Here is an 18,104-nt window from a genome sequence, read left to right as displayed (position 1 = left end):
GTTAAATCCGTACCACGTACAACGGCTACAAAGTTTATTACTTCGAGACTACCCTGCAAGACTTGAATTTTGTCAAACAATGTTGCAAAGACGTAGAGAAGATCCGCGATTCTTGGTTCGGGGCAGAACAATGGCGTGGCCGCCGCGTTCACCCGATGTAAATCCTTTGGATTTCTTTTATTGGGGAGCCTACAACAATCCTATAGAAGACGCAGCTGAACTGCGCCGAAAAATCCAGGCAACCGCTGAACAGATCAACAATGAAAGATTCGCCCGATTAAAAACTCGATCTTTTCTAAAAAGGTGTAGAATCTGTATTAGGAATGAGGGCAGACAATTTCAGCATTCGTTGTGACTCTAATAAAGTTTTATTTAATTGACTTTGATTTTTTTTCAGTTATTTATTTTGACTGTACAATTATTAACTAAGGTTAGAGTAGCGGCGTATATTTGACTATGTCTTAAAAAAAATACACCCCTATTGAACCATTAATCTAGCAAGTATCTTACCATTTTGAAATCTAGATTAGATACGCCAACTTTTGAAATCACTTGCCCAATAGTGAAGTAATTTTCTTTTCCAGGACAGTTAGTTAAAGTTGGGAAATGATGGTCAAAAGACACAATTTTTAACACAAGTTGAGCAAAAATCTGATAATTTCTTAAAAATGTGAACATTTGTGTTTGAATTTAGTTTTGTAATTGATCAAAACGGTTATTCAGGGTTATATTAAAAAAAATTGTTAAGAAATTCAAAAATTTGTAACCACAGTACTAAAAAGGTCAACTGGGGGTGTCAATTTGTTTCGGTTTTCTATGAATGCCTATAATTTTAAAAGTACTCAAGATAGATTTTTTAAATATATTTTTTTGAATCCCTGAACACCTTGTCTATTGCCCGTTTATCGTTTATTTCTGGGACACCCTGTACATATATTTTTCCGACTTGCCAAAAATTTCACAAACAAGTGGCGAATGAGTGCAGCTTCTGAGATTATGCGTTAATTTTCTTTTTATGTTGATGTAATTTCTAGATATTTTATATTGGCAAATAAACGTATATTTATTATTTATTATTATTAAATTAGGAAGTAGCAAATATACCTAAAGCCCCTGTGTAATAGTTTAAAATTAAACATCTTTATTGTAAACGTTTAATTAAAAAATATTATCTTGGATAATTGCTAATATACTGAACAATAAATTACTCATAATGTGTCTGCTGTTTTGCTTAATCAGTAATTCTTGATAAAAATATGCAATAATATTGACTTTCCTAAACAAAAACAAAAGCTTTGTTTGCATTATATGTATCAAATTAAATATGTTTGTTTCTGCAAATTAATTTAACGACTTGATGAGACTTTTACTTAGCTTTACCTGGAATTGGCACTTCAATAATAGGTTCTTCCTGAGATCCCATTAACATAGGTCTTGGGGCTATGGAAGTATTAAACTCAATTTTATCAATGCTTATTGCAAATAAAATAGATCCCAAACCTATAAGAAATAAATTTAAACAAATAGAAATGATGTATATATAACACATCAAGCAATACCTGCAGCCATGTTAGGGAGCATACTATTTCTTTCTTCATCTCGAAGCAATGCCCAGGATTCATAGTGTTCAACCAATATATCTTTGTCACTCAAAACTTTATGCAAATACCTAAAATGTACAATAATTATCTTAGAATTCTTATTTCACTTAATTTTGAATGTACCTTTCTAATGATTTCTCATTTAAAGTTGACCTTAACCAAGCTTTACATTTTCCTATATCTGTCCAAACACTTTTTAAAATATTAAATCTTTCCCGTTCGTGATTTGTAAGATGTCTTTCAATAAATGACCAGAATGCTAAAAACCCAGATATTTAATATATGTACAATAAAACTCATTTACCTAATATAGAATATTTTCAAAAATAAAGTAAATTAATTGAACTTACAAATGTTTTCTTGTTTGATATGTAAGCTTTGAGCAACAATATCAGACACTTGCTTAAAAGTTGAATTTACAGAGTTTTGATTAGATTGCTGCTTTGATTTTATTCCATGTAAGAAAACTGCTTCCAGGCACAAGCATAAGCCAGCTATGCAGGAGTCGAATTCTGTTGCAAGTTCATTTTTACCACCAAATCTAAAAAAAAGTCCTATTTTAAAAATTACAATTTTCTAGAAGTACCATCTGAACATTATTTAAGGAAACAAAATATAATATTTTGTCAGTATTGAAAAAATATTTAATTTCATGCCATAAAATTTAAACTGAACAATTACAATTTACACATGAACATGGTCAGATGTTCATGTGTAAATTGTACATGGCTTTGAAATGGTTTGGAACAAATCAATCAATTTTAAATAAGTAAAAGACCCACCACACCCATTTTTTTTTGGAAAAAGTTTAGTAGTGTGTAAAGCATTTTTTTAGGATTCTAAATATTTCGTACATCCAATTCAATTCTGCCATAAGTGCAAATTTTAATTTTAAGGCCGTGATGCATTATTAAAATGTAGGACTTTTGAATGAAATACAGCGACAAGTGATGTGGTTTTCTAAACTTGAAAATTTGCAGATATGGCCCTATGAAATCCAGTTGGGCTTTTGGTGCAATACAGCCATAACTACACCTTTGGCGATATGGCACTGAACTTTTCACTTTTTGCTAATATTTAGGCACCGTAATAGTGTGTTTGTTATTTTTGTGTTTTTTATGTGATCAATTACAAGGTGCTATAATTAATAAGAGTAAAAATATATTATTTAAAAAGTGTTCAAGAGCTAAATTCATGGTCCAGAGAGCATCACAACGAAAAGACGAAGAAAATTTACAATCTGCCAATAATCGTGTAGCTTCCAAGGTAAGAATAAATGAAAAAAAAAACACCAAAATCGAAAATACTTTTTACTTTTTTTATAAGCTATATTTAGGTTTATTGTTATAAGACTTTTAAGTTTAAATTCGTCCATATTTTGTGGTGGGCTTTGACTAAATGGACTATAGGATAAGGCGGACTTTCTTAATAAGTCCACGGAATTCCGCGCCATCTCGCGGTGAATTGTTTTGCGAGTAGGATCATAATTACATATTAATTAAAATATTGATATTTTTATAATTGCTATTTTTTAGCATTTATTAGATGTAAGAAAAGTTCCAAGCCAATCAATTAAATCACGCATCTTATATGACAATGTGACAGCAGAGTAGGAAATCCTTAGGCCTCCTTCGTTGTATACAAAAAATAGATATAATGTGCAATCGTAGATCGATTCGCCAAACACATATTTCCGAAAAGGTATTTAAAGTTATTTTTACAAAACTTTGACATACATTTTTAATTTATTTAAAGATTGGCATGACATAAAAACCTTCTTATTGATTGGTAATAAAGGCCTAGCTGAATGTCTTACGATATGTTTTGCAGACTAAGATACTACAGCCACTTGAAAATGTCATTGAAGATCTCCGAACAACCTTCTTTTTACCTCTGCCTATCCCAAAAAGTGAGCAGATTAAGTCCTCTATTGTGTATGGGGGCAGAAGGCTTTTTAACCATCTACCCCTTTATATAAGGCTAATAAATTGTGAAAAACGTTTTAGGAAAAATATAAAGAAACTTTTACTTGCTAAGTATTTTATTCTCTAGACAAGTATTTAAATATAACTTTTTGACAGTGAGATTTGCGTAGCATGATGTGACTTCTTACTACTTTATCTTTTTTTTTTCTTCTTTTACCTTTTTTATTGTGTTGTGTGTGTTCTATAGTCTATGTATGTAAGAATTGTTAAAATGTTTATATAGAAGAAGGCAAATATAGTCCAAAAGGATAAAAGAGGCAAGCAGGAGAGTAATAGCAGATTACAAGATGGCATTAAAAATTCTCTAAGAGATTCCATTAATAGTTTTCAGGCTATAGAATCACACTATCTTAAAGCAAATACAACAAGAAAATTTGGATCCTTTACACTGGCTCAAATGTACAGATATTACAAACAAGAACGGCAATAAGAAAATTTACCAATTTCTAAAAGATGTGCTTATGAAACGATCTTTAACAGAGAGTTTGATATTTCCTTTTATCAGCCCAAAAAGGACCAATATTCCATTTCTGAAACCTATAAAAACTGCAATCCTGAGGAAAAAGCAGCAACCCAAGAAAATTATGATGGTCATATAGCAAGTAAAAACAAAAGCGGCTAGGAAAAAGCAAAAGATTTAAGTAGAGTCTGCCAGGGAAGATTCAAACATTATTGTGACGTGTGGTGATGTTTCAGCTTTAATAAATATATATAGCTATAAATGCCGCCTAAATTATTTCAATTTTACGATTTTTTAAATGGCAGCTAAACATGGTCTGTGCTATTTTTGGCATAAAGCAGTTACCTCCCACAGTGCAAATGCGATATCAACATGACTCTTCAATTATATCAATAGTTTGCCCACTGGTATAGATTTAATTTTTTACTCCGATAATTGCATGGGTCAAAAAAAAATTGTAGTGTCAATGTACCTCTACACAATATGCAACCCACAAGTAAAAAGTATTGTTCATAAATTTTTGACTGTGGGTCATACCCAGTCAAAAGGGAGACTATAATGCATTAGTATTAGACTATAATGCTATAAGGGAGACTCCAATGCATTGAAAAGCAGAAAAAAAGAATTCTAAAGAGCGGACCAAAGATTGGTCCACTCCCAATGGCCACCATTAATAAAAACCGCCATTAAAGAATTAGCAACGAAAGAATTTTTTTACTTTAAAGAAGTTGCAAATAAATTTGAACAAAACTTTACTAAAAATTCCCAAAATGAAAAAGTTATTTGGGGTGACATCCAGGTAATTAAAGTTGAACAGGAAAATCTTAATAAAGTGTATTATAAATATAATTTTGAGGAGGAAATTAAAGAAATTGATTTGTCTTCACAGCAAAATGAAAGGTACTGAATTAGTTAAAGCCTATGATACAGCACCTATATTAAAAGAAAAAAATAAAGAACATCTTCTGAAATTGTGCAAAAAAAACTTCATTCAAAAAGTTCATCAACCCTTTTATTATAATATATGCTCCTAGCTAATAAGCTCTAAAAATTTGGTTTGTATTATTTGCTAAGGTAAATAAAAAAAACCTTTAAAAATGTTGTGTTACCACTACCCAAAATTACTTAGAAAGAAGTACCCCAAAATGACAAATTCATCCCCTAACAACTACCCTAACTTTTTTTTTTCAAATGGGACCACCATTATTTGTTGTTTGAAATACTTATTTGTTTGGAATTATTAATTCAATTTCATAGAAAAAATCATGTGCTAACAAGAAATTTATAACCTTTACAAATTGATTTAAAAAATGATCTTAGACTTTTCAAGAAATTTTCATTAAAATCCTTTAAGATCTTTAGGAGTTAGAGACTCTTTCAATTTTTTAAGAATGAACCATTCAATAAATGTTTATACAAAAAAGCTTTTGTTTGTAGAGCTTTGAAACCATTATAAATCAATTCAGATATTAATTATTGATATAGAACAAATGTAAATTAAAATCCTTTGATATTGACAGTTACAGCCTTTTTAATTCCTTTAACATGTGGCCATTTGACCATCCTCAGAATAAAACCTTAGTTTTTAGAGATTTGTAACCTCCATATACAGAGCACTATTTTTCAGAATGGGTCTAAACTTGGTATTTTTTAAATGGAACATCCTGTATATTTTAACGTCAAATTTTTGCAATTTTTTTTTCTGCATGTGTTGATGTATCACAACTTAATTTTTAATAAATTTTAGTAATAGTAATAATAATAATCTTCGACTGTGTTGTCTAGCAAAACGGTTACTTGATAGTTCCTGTCCAGGCTATCTGTTTGATAAGCTTAATAAAAGAAATACTCATCATAACAGGGAGAGATACGCGCTTTAATGATTTATTTGATGTTCCCAGGCATAGAACCAAACTTTTCCAGTACTTGTTTTCCTATTTGTTACCTAAGTTAGCCAACACTGATATTTTTTGCAAACTGTATGACCTACTATTGTTGACAGTTAAAAAAAATATAAGCAACATTTACTTAGCCAAGTTTAAATTGTTAGTTAGTAAAAGCAATATACTTACACCATAGAATGTCAAAATTTTCTACTGATTTCATAAAATGTCATTCCTACGCTTGTGTTACCTTCTGTATACCTTTATAATTACAAAAGTATCATTGCTTAGTTAGTACCTTAAGTTGCCAATATGTAAATTTAATCTTATGTATTTTGTATGTATGCTCGGTTAATAACAGCTGTGCTGAACTTCGCCGAGTTAAAAATAAAGGCCTATTATTATTATTATAAATCATTTGAATCATCATCCTTGAAGCTGACTGGTCTACTGTGTATTTATCCTCTAGCGTTAATGAGCCCTATATGAAATATTGAATAGCATATTTGCCGCACACATTCCTCTTAAGCAGCAACGTAAAAGAAGATTTCCAAATTATTATTCTCGAGAATTGATTAAGACCATTTATAGGAAAGAAAAGGCTTTCAAGGACTTTAAAATGTACAATTCTCCATTCTTTCAAAATAAATTCCATTCTCTTAGACGCCTTATCAAACTACAAATACGCAATGAATATAAGTTGTATATATCAAACACCGAAAGGAATATTTCTCTGGACCCATCTAGCTTTTGGAATTTTATTGGTTCTAAGAAAGCTGGCACCAGCATTCCTGGTATGATTAGGCTACCCGATGACGTGGTAGTTAAAGACCCACAAGACATAGTTGATGCTTTTGCACTGTTCTTTGGTGAGGCATTTATACAATCAAATTTCATTAAGCATTCGTCGACGTCTGATAATGTGCCCCACTTTGACATTTCCAACGTTGATGCTTCCCAGATTATTTTGGCTAGTAAAAAAGTCAAAAATAAGTTAACATCTGGTGTAGACGGTGTACCTAGCTTCTTGGTTAAATATTGCATTGGTGTCCATGGCTGATCCACCGACCTACATTTTCAACTTAATACTGTCAACAGAACAAATTCCTGAAATTTGGAAGACTGCTAAAATAATACCTATTTTAAAAGCTGGGGACTCTGATCAAATCATGAACTACAGGCCATTCTCTCATTACTCTGTAACTTCTCAAAAATTTTCGAAATTATCCTGAATCGGTCCCTATTTAGTCACACAAAAGAACTCATCTCTGTAGACCAGCATGGATTTTTTAGCGGGCGATCTTGTGTTACTAACTTATCCTGTCTGTCTAGCCACATCTGTGAATCACTTGATGTTAATACTCAAGTCGATGTTATTTATACCGACTTCCAAAAAGCCTTTGATAGGATAGATCACTATATTTTGCTGCATAAATTAACTCAGTATGGTTTTTCAGGGAGATTATTTAATTTATTTCATTCCTACTTAATTGGTAGATCTCAATATGTTGAATATGAGGGCTTTAAATCGAAACTTTTTAACGTAACGTCGGGTGTGCCACAGGGCTCGAACCTGGGTCCGCTCCTGTTTAGTTTTTTTATAAATGACTAAATTGAGTCACTCACTTGTCATAGGCTGGCTTTTGCCGATGATTTGAAGCTATATTTAAATGTATATGGTTTGGAGTATATGGTTAATGTAATGGTATAATGTATATGGTTTGGGATTGTGTTTTTCTTCAGAACTGTCTAAATACATTGGAGGTATGGTGCGCTGTTAACAGGTTAGGCTTGAATGCAGCTAAATGTAGTGTGGTCAGTTACTCTAGATCAAAAACCCCCTTAAATTTTAATTACTTTATTAATGATACTATTTTGAGTAGATTAGAGCAAATTACTGATCTTGGTATCACCTTTGACTCTGAATTTACATTCGTTCCACACTTCAACAACAGAGTCAAGTCAGCCCTGAGAAGACTTGGGTTCATAATTAGAAGTTCTCAGAGTTTTACTTTGGAATCTGCATTAAGACTGCTTTTCTGTTGCTTTGTGAGATCAAAACTGGAGTTTGGCTGCAATATATGGAACCCGCTCTATCAGAATCATGTTGTTCTCCTTGAATCTGTTCAGCGTAGATTTGCTAAGTTTTTGGCCTTCAGGCAGGATGGCATATATCCGGTAAGAGGGTTTGATCATCGGCAACTATTGGAATGCTTCAATCTACATCCATTACATCTCAGAAGAATGACCTTCTCTGTAAAATTCCTGCATGGGTTACTGAATGGATTCATTGATAGTCCTGTACTTCTTTCTGGTGTACGTTTCATGGTGCCTACGCTTAATGGTAGACATCCCCTAACATTCTTTCTGCCAAGGCCTCATACTAACATCCTGTTGAAATCACCACTATATACAATATGCACTATATTTAATCAGATCTGTCACATGTGTGATATAAATTTCTCTCCGGTTCATCTGACTGTCGATATCTTGGTGGATCATTACTCTTGGGATTAAGACCCATGTGTTTAAGTTATAGTTAGTAGGTATATTGCAGATAATTTAATTTAATTTTGTTGAATATGTGATTGTCTTGTTAAACTTTTATAATTGGGTTTTTATATCATATTAATAGTTATTTGTTCTAATTTTTTGGATAACTTTTGAGATTGTGACTTTACTTTACTTTTTTCTTTTCTTTTCATTCTTTTAGGTTTGTGTGTGTTTTTTTAACTACATTTTTCATTGTTTTGCAACTGTTTCCTATTATTGGTCAAGTTGCCTGTTGGAAATAAAGGCTTATTATTATTATTATTATTATTATTATTATTCATTGTTAATATCTGGATAAAAAGATATTAAAAATACCTTAGGAATTTCAGAAGAAATGGATATTATGAAAAGAAAAGAAATATGCTGCATTCTCAATTTTGGTTGCTGGCAACTAATCTGACTCTAGCTGCACAAGTGGCAATGCTGACTACTTGTAAGGGATAGTGAATTAGAGAAATATATTAAATTTGGTAATGGTCTAATTTAGTAACTTTTCTGAAAACCACACTTAAAATTATGGAAAATGGGGTCTAATTTTGACACTAAGATGTGAGGAAAGATTCCTATATCATTCCTTTATCCTATATCCTTTATGATAATGGGTACAGTATATACATTTTTGAAAATTTGTTTTCTGATTTAAGTATGATTTTCAGAAAAGACGCTAACCTTTACCTTATATTTTAATATTTAAAATAAATATTAGAGGTAAATAACAGGTATGTAAGCTGAGGGTAAATTGATTGTTTTCTTTGCCTCATCATCATATCAACTATGCTATGCACCCGCCTGTTGAAAGAACCTTGAGACTAGTAAACTCTACTGGAATTGAACTTTTGGGAATTTCCCTATTGCATTTTAGGAGTCTTATTAAGAGTTTATAGGATTTTGTTTTTTGATATAAATTTGGTTTATGATTAATAATTTGAAGTACATTTGATCATTGTCATTAATAATAATATATTTTGTTTTTTCTTAGTTAATTTTGCATTGTTAATTGTTTAGATTTTGAGAGAATATTATTACTACTTGTAGAACTTGTACAGTTTAATTAAGGTGGTATTAAGATTAAGTCTGGGGTTGATCCCGCATATTGAATAAATAAATAAATAAATAAATAAATAAATGGATCAAAAAATTCAATTTTTTTACAATAGGATTATGAATGAATTTTAAATTAATTAACCTAGCACTACAAGTTTTAGTCATGTTTTTTATATAAGTAGGTTCTTTACCTTCTTTGGCACCTTTGCACATACTCCAACAATTGCTTTGATATTTTGTCAGGGTCTTCTGGTTTGCATTGGGAAGCTAACAAAAGGATTCCAGTTGACATCAGTTAAAACAACTAAAAAGAGTTCACTTTCTGATATGTTGTGGGGTTTCCTACCTAAATATCGGTGTTTCCTGATACTGGGGATATGTGACAACCCATTTTATATTATCCAGTCTGTTTAAAACTGACACTGTAACTAGGTCAACCGATTATCTACACTTGGAATTGCAAAATTAAAAACAAAAAGCTCTTATCACACCATAATTTTTAATTGTTTTCTTTTTTGTTTGCGAAATGTGAAACTTTTTTTTCATGGGTGGTAAATTTGACAGATGTGTCAATGGTGGATGGATCGGGAATTGTCATTAAGATTTTTATGTTGCTATTGTTGCTACTGGGATACTAGTACGTTAAAGCGAGGCATACCCTAACGCGACTGCGATAGCTATCCTCGTCGCGACTAGCTAATACTCGATAACGAAACAAACCAAACGATTAATTAAAAAAAAAAAAGCGGAATAAATTTACACTATTTAAAATTACTGTAGACTAAAAATCTGTATGTGCACTTGAAAGAATGTTTAGCATTTCATGCTAAAAGGATGTATAAGCTATATAATATAGAAGGATCTAAGAATCTAGAAATAAAGATCTACAAGGGGCAAGATCCTACGAAATGAAATGAAGACAGAAACAACAAATACAATAGGAATCCCATATTATAGTTTCATTTATGTGTTATAATGTTACATTAGTAAAACAATTTTTTTTGGCCTTGTGCTTGGCGCATTTAGTCAGTCGTTCCATGGAAACGCTTTACCATAAAAAAACTAACAGCGAATCAATTGGGGCAAAAATGTAGCACGATTGCGGAACCCGGGCAAAATTTACAAACCATTGGTGTAATTAGCGCAGGTTTGTGTAATTCATTGGGGCATCAAGGTGGCACTTTGTGCCCTGAGTGCACCCAGTTCCTCACGAGCTATGAGTTTGTTATTTGTTTGGTTGTTATTTTAAATTCATGACTTTTTTTTCTAAAAAGTTCTCTTTCAATATTAGTAGTAATGTTTTAATTGATTTGCAGCAAGCAAATTTCAGATGTCTGATAAGAAATTGTGATTTTATTTATTATTATTATGTTCTTGTATTGTCAATCTTCAGTCTTAAATTAAATCAAAATCAGTTCAATGCAGAACTTCCACTTTTCAAATGTTTAATTTTTAACTTGATTATTATAAATACATATTACAAAATGTCTGGCCTCTCATGTAAGAGTATGTGTATTTTAAATGTTTTTGATGGCATATAGTAATAAAATATTTTTTTTAAGTTCCTTCAGTCCCCACTACAAGAAAAACATGGAAAGAGATAAGAAATCAAAATCTTATTAAGACTTTGAGCTATAAACTTTGTTCTGATCAGTTTTGTCCAACAAATTTTATTAACGCTGATACTGCTGGCTTTACACTCCGATACATATTTATTTAAACATTTATTTTATCTTTTCTTTTCACATGAATCATTAAGTGAATTTATTTATAAGGTTTGCACCGCTTTTTTTATTTTATTTCATGCTTGTATCATACCACTTCCTGTGTTCACTGAGACGAGACATATAGACTAAGAGAGCTGAGCACCCAGAATGGATCAAAATGAATGTTTTTGTTTTAACTTCTGTTTTTTTAAGAGTTTCTTTTCATTTAATGTAGACATATGTTGTTCAATTCAGTTTTTATTAATATTATAGTTCCATGATATGTTGTTAGTGTTATAAGAGACCAACAAATATATACTATGTAAGTGATATATGTTTATACTAAAATAAGTTGTTTTCATTTTCAAAGAGTTTATTTTACAGACATATATTGTTTCTTTATAATAATAATACTTTGTCATAAAATTTTTAATTAGTTTTTAAAACCTGTTTAATTTTTCTTTAGGAAACAGAAACAAGTAGTACCTACACATTAAATATGTAGTAATGTTCTAATATTCATCCTCTAGTGAATCTATGTTTGTGTTAGTAAAATAGGGATATTAATGACCTACTGGTAATGTATTTAGATGTATGATAAGGAAATAGAACAAAATCTTCACAACCTTTTCTAATCGAGTTAAAATTAGGGTAGTTCAGTGCTAGCAAAATACTTTTAAACTTTTTTAGAATAATTTTAATTTATATAAAGTATGTCCTAATAAATTATTGTTTATTACTTATATCATTTTAAGTAATTTTTTTTAGGAAAATTATATAATAAATGTATTAAAGAAAAACATTGTTTTATTTCCATTTTGTAATTGGTGATATGTAGTACACTATTGTTAATTGATTATTACAGTAAAATAACTCATTTAGATATGTAAAATAAAGCCGAAGAGTTTTATTTTTATTCTGATCAATATCTGATGCTAACACCTAATCAAAAAGGTCTTTTTCTCTATAAGTAACCTTTTTGATTAGGCGTTTGCTTTAGCTAGGTATTATATAATAGGATTATCAGATTAAATGAATTTTTGATTTCCCACCTTAATTTGGCCACGCCTTTCTACCATTTTGATAGGCACGTTAAACTGTCAAATTAGTTACAGCAGTTCCGTTGCCAAGCGAGAGGACGCTAGCTGAGTTGTCAGAGGAATGTCTAACACAATGTTGCCACCTCTACCGATTTTTCTCTACTGATTTAGCCTCTTACTTTACAATATACCGAATTACCATCGTTTTTTACCGATTTTTTACTTTAAACAGAGACAATGCTTAAAGTAAAAAACAACCATTATCTCTACTTTAAATAATTTTTTTTTAAATTGTTATGTATTGCCATAATGCTTTTCACCACCTAAAATATTTTTTTTTGTAAGGTCCTCGATAAAAAAAAGGGAATTTTAAAGCATAATGTCTAAATAATATGGCGCCATCTCTTAGTTTTTACGATACTCGGTCGTATTAAATACTGCGCTGTTATATATGAGGATAAGCAAGAGATTGGCTATGACTGAGGATCCCAGAAGTCGTGAAACTACAACTGAAAAACACCCCGTAAATTACAGAACACAAAGAGGAAAATTGTCTTCGTCCTTGGTCTGTTTTCAGTGCCGTAAATTACGAATAACACGATTTCACGTTGTTAATTCGATATTATAATAAGGTTATTTTGTTCTATTTTATAAACTGAAGATTATTAGTGCTATTTCACGTTGTTTATTTGATTTTAATATTACAGACTTCTTTTTGTTTTATAGAAACTTTTGTGTGAGTATTAATAGTGCTATGGGTTTTTCTTATGACAGGTAGGTAGTGTTTTTAAAGTGGCAAAAGTTGGGTTTGAAAAATTGCATTTGTTACTTAAACAAATGTAATGTTTCACATCTTGTAAATTCTAAATTTCTCAATTGTCCTGTCAAAAACGTTTTTTTTTGTGTAGATATTTTCACCATGGACATATCATTTAGTGATGACAGCGATACTGCCGGGCTGTCAAGGTTAATTCCTCCAGTGCCAAAGAAAAGAAAATTTTCACAAAAATACAAAGAGGAGTGGGAACAAGTCCCTGAATTTAAGAGCTGGATTGTAAAAATTCGAAAGGGAGCGGAGTATGCGAAATGTCGGAGTTGCGATAAATATAAAAAATAATTTCATTTGGATAAAATAAAAGTGTTAAGAAGCCAACCATCTATTGGACAATTTTGCCTTGATACTTCGGGTAAACTTGCCACAGATCGAAATATTAAAGAGGGTACTTTTTAATTAATTTTAAAAATGTTTATAAGCTAAATATATTTTTTTAGCTGAAATCAGATTATCTGCATTTGTGGCTGAGCATAATCTTCCAATAATGGTTATGGATCATTTGCCTCAATTGTGTCTTGCAGCATTTCCGGATTCTAAAATAGCAAAGGGTTTAGCTTGTGCACATACCAAAACTACCGCTGTAATCAATAATGTTATCGGCGATGAGGAATTTAAAAATATTTGGGATATACTAAGGAGCCAAAAGTTTTCTTTAATTATAAACGAATCTACAGATTTATCTACTCAAAAACATCTTGGCGTTGTTGTTCGGTTTGTTAAAGAAAATTCAATTAAAGATCATTTTTTTAAATTAATGAAAATTGAAGATTCTACCGCACAAGGTATTTACAATTTATTGGTAGAAAATTTAAAAAAATATAACATTCCATATAAGCAAAATTTAATTCGATTTGCTTCAGATGGAGCTAATGTTATGTTTGGTGCCCATAATTCTGTGATGGCGTTTTTGCAAAATGATGTTCCAGGGTTATTTACTATAAAGTGCCTATGCCATTCATTTCAGCTCTGTGCATCTTATGCTTGCCATAAGCTCCAGATGTGTATAGAAGATTTGGCAAGAAATATTCATAATTATTTTAATAGCAGTCCAAAGCGAAAACTTGAATTTAAAGAATTTATAATTTCTGTAATGTTAAAATTCATAAGTTACTTCACCGATCTCAGACTCGTTGGTTGTCCCTCGAAAGTGTTGTTAAAAGAATCCTAGAGCAATATATTCCATAAAAATTGTATTTTATTGATGTTGTCAGCAATAAAAATGACATTTTATTAGCCGAAAATATTTTACAAAAATTACAGGATCCAAAAAATAAGTTATATTTTCAATCTTTGGACTATGTCTTGCCTTATTTTAATCAACTTAATCCTGAAATACAGTAAGAATCTCCTAAAGTACATGTTTTATATCAAAAAATAACTAATGTGCTTCAAACCTTTTTTGATTGTTTCCTTCAAAGAGAATATATAATTAAAACCCAAATAGAAGATATCGATTTTAAAAACCCACGAAATTTTCAACCTCTAGAAAATATGTATTTTGGACCCTTAGTAAGAGCAACTATATTAAATTCTAATTTACCGCCCATCGAAATCAAAGATTTTAGACTACGTTGCCTGGATTTTTTTTAGCCAAATAACCGTAAGATTTCCTTTAAGGAACAACATTTTTCAAAAACTTCAAATTCTTGACCCTGAAAAAGTAAAACAAGGTACACGATAAATTTCCAAAATTTAGATGGAGAGTGGAGATTGCTTAGAAACACTAAAGAAATACAAAGCTTTAGTAGCAATGTTGAGTCATTTTGGCAATCTGTTAAGGAAATAAAATCAGGAGATGATGTTCAGGTATTTAAAACCCTTTCCAATTTTGTAGCAAACCTTTTATGTTTGCCTCATTCTTCTGCAAATTGTGAGAGAGTATTCTCTACATATAATTTATTAAAAATAAAGCAGAGGAATCGCATTGAAACAAAAACGATTTCTGGTCTGCTATATACTAAACAATTTATTGACAAAGATTTATGCCATACTTTTCCTATTAAAAATAACCTTATTTCAAAAATTACAGATTTCAATTTAAAAGGAAAAAACTCCTACGAGGATTAAATTAAAAGCTTATTTTTTTATATCAATTTTGTATAAGAAGACACTGCCTAATATACCTAATATAATACGTTCTATATATAATTTCTATAATAATTAGGGAAAGGCTTTGTGGTGAAAATGCACTGTGAAATTTCAAATACTCCTCGTTTCCTGTTTCAAGATATAGTATGAATAGGTGGAATAGCTTCTCTCATACTTGTATTTTGTAAAAAAACAAAGGTGATCAAGATCAACAGTGTAACCGAGTACAGTAATTCATGAAATTTTGCCAAGTTCAACGCACGAAATTCTTAAAGTAATTTACCTCAGTTGCTAAGTCTTAAAAAACCTCTACAAGCTATGCTGACTCTTTTAAAAGATGTTCGTGAGTATATTTTTGTCTTTTTGGAACTACTCCTTTGACCAGCGACGTTTTCGCTTTTTAGCCCAGATATGCCTACTGTACGTTTAATCGAACAGTTTGCAGATCGATATTCTAACATTTTTTCCACGTGTTCTGACACTTGCGGATAGATGGCATACTGGTAGGCGTGTTTTAGAAGTTTTATTTGTTTACTTGCTGCTGTTGAATACGAGTCGTGACTTGTGGTAAAGGTGAAAAAACAATTTTTAACCAGTTGTGTGTCTCATAATGGATAATCCAATCGACTTGCGGCCTGTCGGGTAAGTAAACTTTACGGTAATTGTTTTATTATTGCATGATATTTTACAAATGAGTAGAAAACATGTTTTTATAAACATTTCTGCTACTATCTCATAATAAATTATGGTTTCGGATTCTGCGCAAGTCTCTAAGATCGTGTGTACGTTAAAACATACAGGAGGCATATAGCTGAAATTATCAATTTTTTTTATAAATAGTTAGAGACTAAATAATAGGTGTTTTTTTAGTGGCCTAACTTTGAACGATCTTCTTGCTGAGTTAGAAGAAGATATCTACACCAACTCAACTAACGATATTGAGATAGTAATTCTTCCACCCACAAATGCGAATGATGATTTCACGGATGAAGATTCAGGTGACGAGCAGGAAATGGCAATCAATAACTTGCCACCATCGCAATTACTAGCAGAAGCAGAATTTCGCAATAAGGATCAAGAGAGTGAAAATATTCAAAGCCAAGTAGATACAAGCCAAGAAGAAATGGAAAAACGCGAAGAAGATATGTGGGATGAGAGTGACAATTTGCCATTGTCACATTTTTTTGTCCAATAAGAAAAAAACATATAAATGGGAAAATCTCGATATTGACAATAACCAAATAAATATTGCTTGGATACCAGAATTGACAGCTACAAATAAAAGTTCCCCTTCGCAGCTTTTTGCCAAGTTTTTTGATGAAGATGTTATAAAGCTCTTGGTAGAATTTAGCAATATGTATGCTTCAAAACGAAACAGAAAAGCTGATATAAATTGTGATGAAATGAAATCTTTTTTAGGAGTATTATTGGTAAGCGGCTATTCCTCAGTCAGTAGGAGGCGAATGTATTGCGAAAATTCAGATGATTTGAGGAATATTTTGATTTCAAATTCTATAAGTAGAGATAGATTTGAATACATTATGTCTAACATTCACTGCTGTAACAACGATACCCTAGATACGAGTGATCGTTTTGCAAAAATGAGACCAACAGAAAAATAAAAGCCACCGGAACTCTGCGAGAGAACAGACGAGCAAATTGTCCTTGAAAAAATTATCCCATCATTGAAAAAAAATTTTAGAAAATCAAAACGAGGCAGCTGGGATTTTCAATCTACAAACAAACGTTCCATCATAATTGCGTCCTGGAATGACAATAATATTCTAAATGTTATTTCAAATTTTGTAGGAGTACAACCAACTCATACAGTTACACGTTTTTCACATGCCGAAAAAAAACGTGTAGGCCTTGAACAACCACAAGCTATTAGAGTATATAATAAATATATGGGGGGAGTTGACTGTAGCGATTAAAATATGAGTTTGTATCGAATGGCAATTAGAGGCAAGAAGTGGTATTTTCCCTTTTTTTGTCATATGTTGGATTTAGCAGTACAGAGTGCCTGGGTTCTACATAAAAAAACAGAGTATGGCAAACTAGATCATCTAACGTTTCGAAGGAGGATCGCTAAAGCATTTCTTGAAGGTAATTTGGGCCAAAGCAACCGTAAAAGATCTCGGCCATCATCCCTGGAAAATGTCGATTCAAGATTTGACCGGGTTGACCACCTTGTTGATACTCAAGAAAGCCAACGCGTTGTAGGGTTTGTCATAAAGCAGTTTCTGTGATCTCTAAATAGTGTAAGGTGGCACTACATATCAGATGCTTTGCGGCCTACCATACACCTACTTCCTAAATTTAAATTAGCTAATTTGATAAGGGTTTTTTTTTTGTATTTTTACAATAAATATTCTACCAAAAAAAATGTTTTATTTACATTGCCTTTTAGACCTCAAGTGCTTACTGTCCGTTTAAAAGAACACCCATTTTATGGTACAAATTGGTATTTTTTAGGAAAAAAATCTCTTTTAATGTGTAAAGGTAGATTTACGGAACAATATACCAAAAAATTAGAAGAAAATATAAAAAATATATTTCAGGCATATCTGGGTTAGTTTAAGCGCTATTACAACAGCTGCAGCCAAATCTTGGTCAGACATTTCCATTTTTCAATTTGCAACACTATCAATATTTTCTATGAGGGAGCTCTTGCACAGATGCCAATATTGATCATCAATAATTATTATGCAATAAGTATTGATCGCTTGGATGGGAGTTCTTCAAAATAATACTACGCAATAAAAATATTTCGCAAGCGTATTGTAGGTCTAGGGATCGCCTAATACTTCTGGTCAGATCATCACTCTTCATGCTGACGTAAGTAAGTAAATGGTGAAGGCGCTGGATATGTCCATCGGTGTCACTATCAACAACAGCCACATGTCTTT

The 18,104-nt window shown here is 31.4% G+C and overlaps 1 protein-coding gene across 2 annotated transcripts in view; it reads right to left on the bottom strand.

Annotated features, from left to right (window-relative positions):
- The window catches only part of LOC126741985 (sorting nexin-29), a 48,548-nt gene extending 38,457 nt beyond the window's left edge, over positions 1–10,091 (bottom strand). The window contains exons 1-5 of one of the 2 annotated variants that reach the window (XM_050448495.1): positions 9,718–10,091; positions 1,952–2,142; positions 1,725–1,860; positions 1,560–1,669; positions 1,381–1,500 (exon numbers count right to left, since the gene is read on the bottom strand). In XM_050448495.1, coding sequence (XP_050304452.1) covers positions 1,381–1,500; positions 1,560–1,669; positions 1,725–1,860; positions 1,952–2,142; positions 9,718–9,818 — 658 coding nt within the window. In that variant the 5' untranslated portion in view covers positions 9,819–10,091. The remainder of the gene's footprint in view (positions 1–1,380; positions 1,501–1,559; positions 1,670–1,724; positions 1,861–1,951; positions 2,143–9,717) is intronic. The other variant, XM_050448496.1, reaches the window with a different exon arrangement.
- Positions 10,092–18,104: the final 8,013 nt, after the last annotated feature.

Source organism: Anthonomus grandis, chromosome 11, assembly GCF_022605725.1.
Source record: "Anthonomus grandis grandis chromosome 11, icAntGran1.3, whole genome shotgun sequence".
NCBI classification, from domain to species: Eukaryota; Metazoa; Arthropoda; class Insecta; order Coleoptera; family Curculionidae; genus Anthonomus; species Anthonomus grandis.
This window is presented reverse-complemented; position numbering and strand designations above follow the sequence as displayed.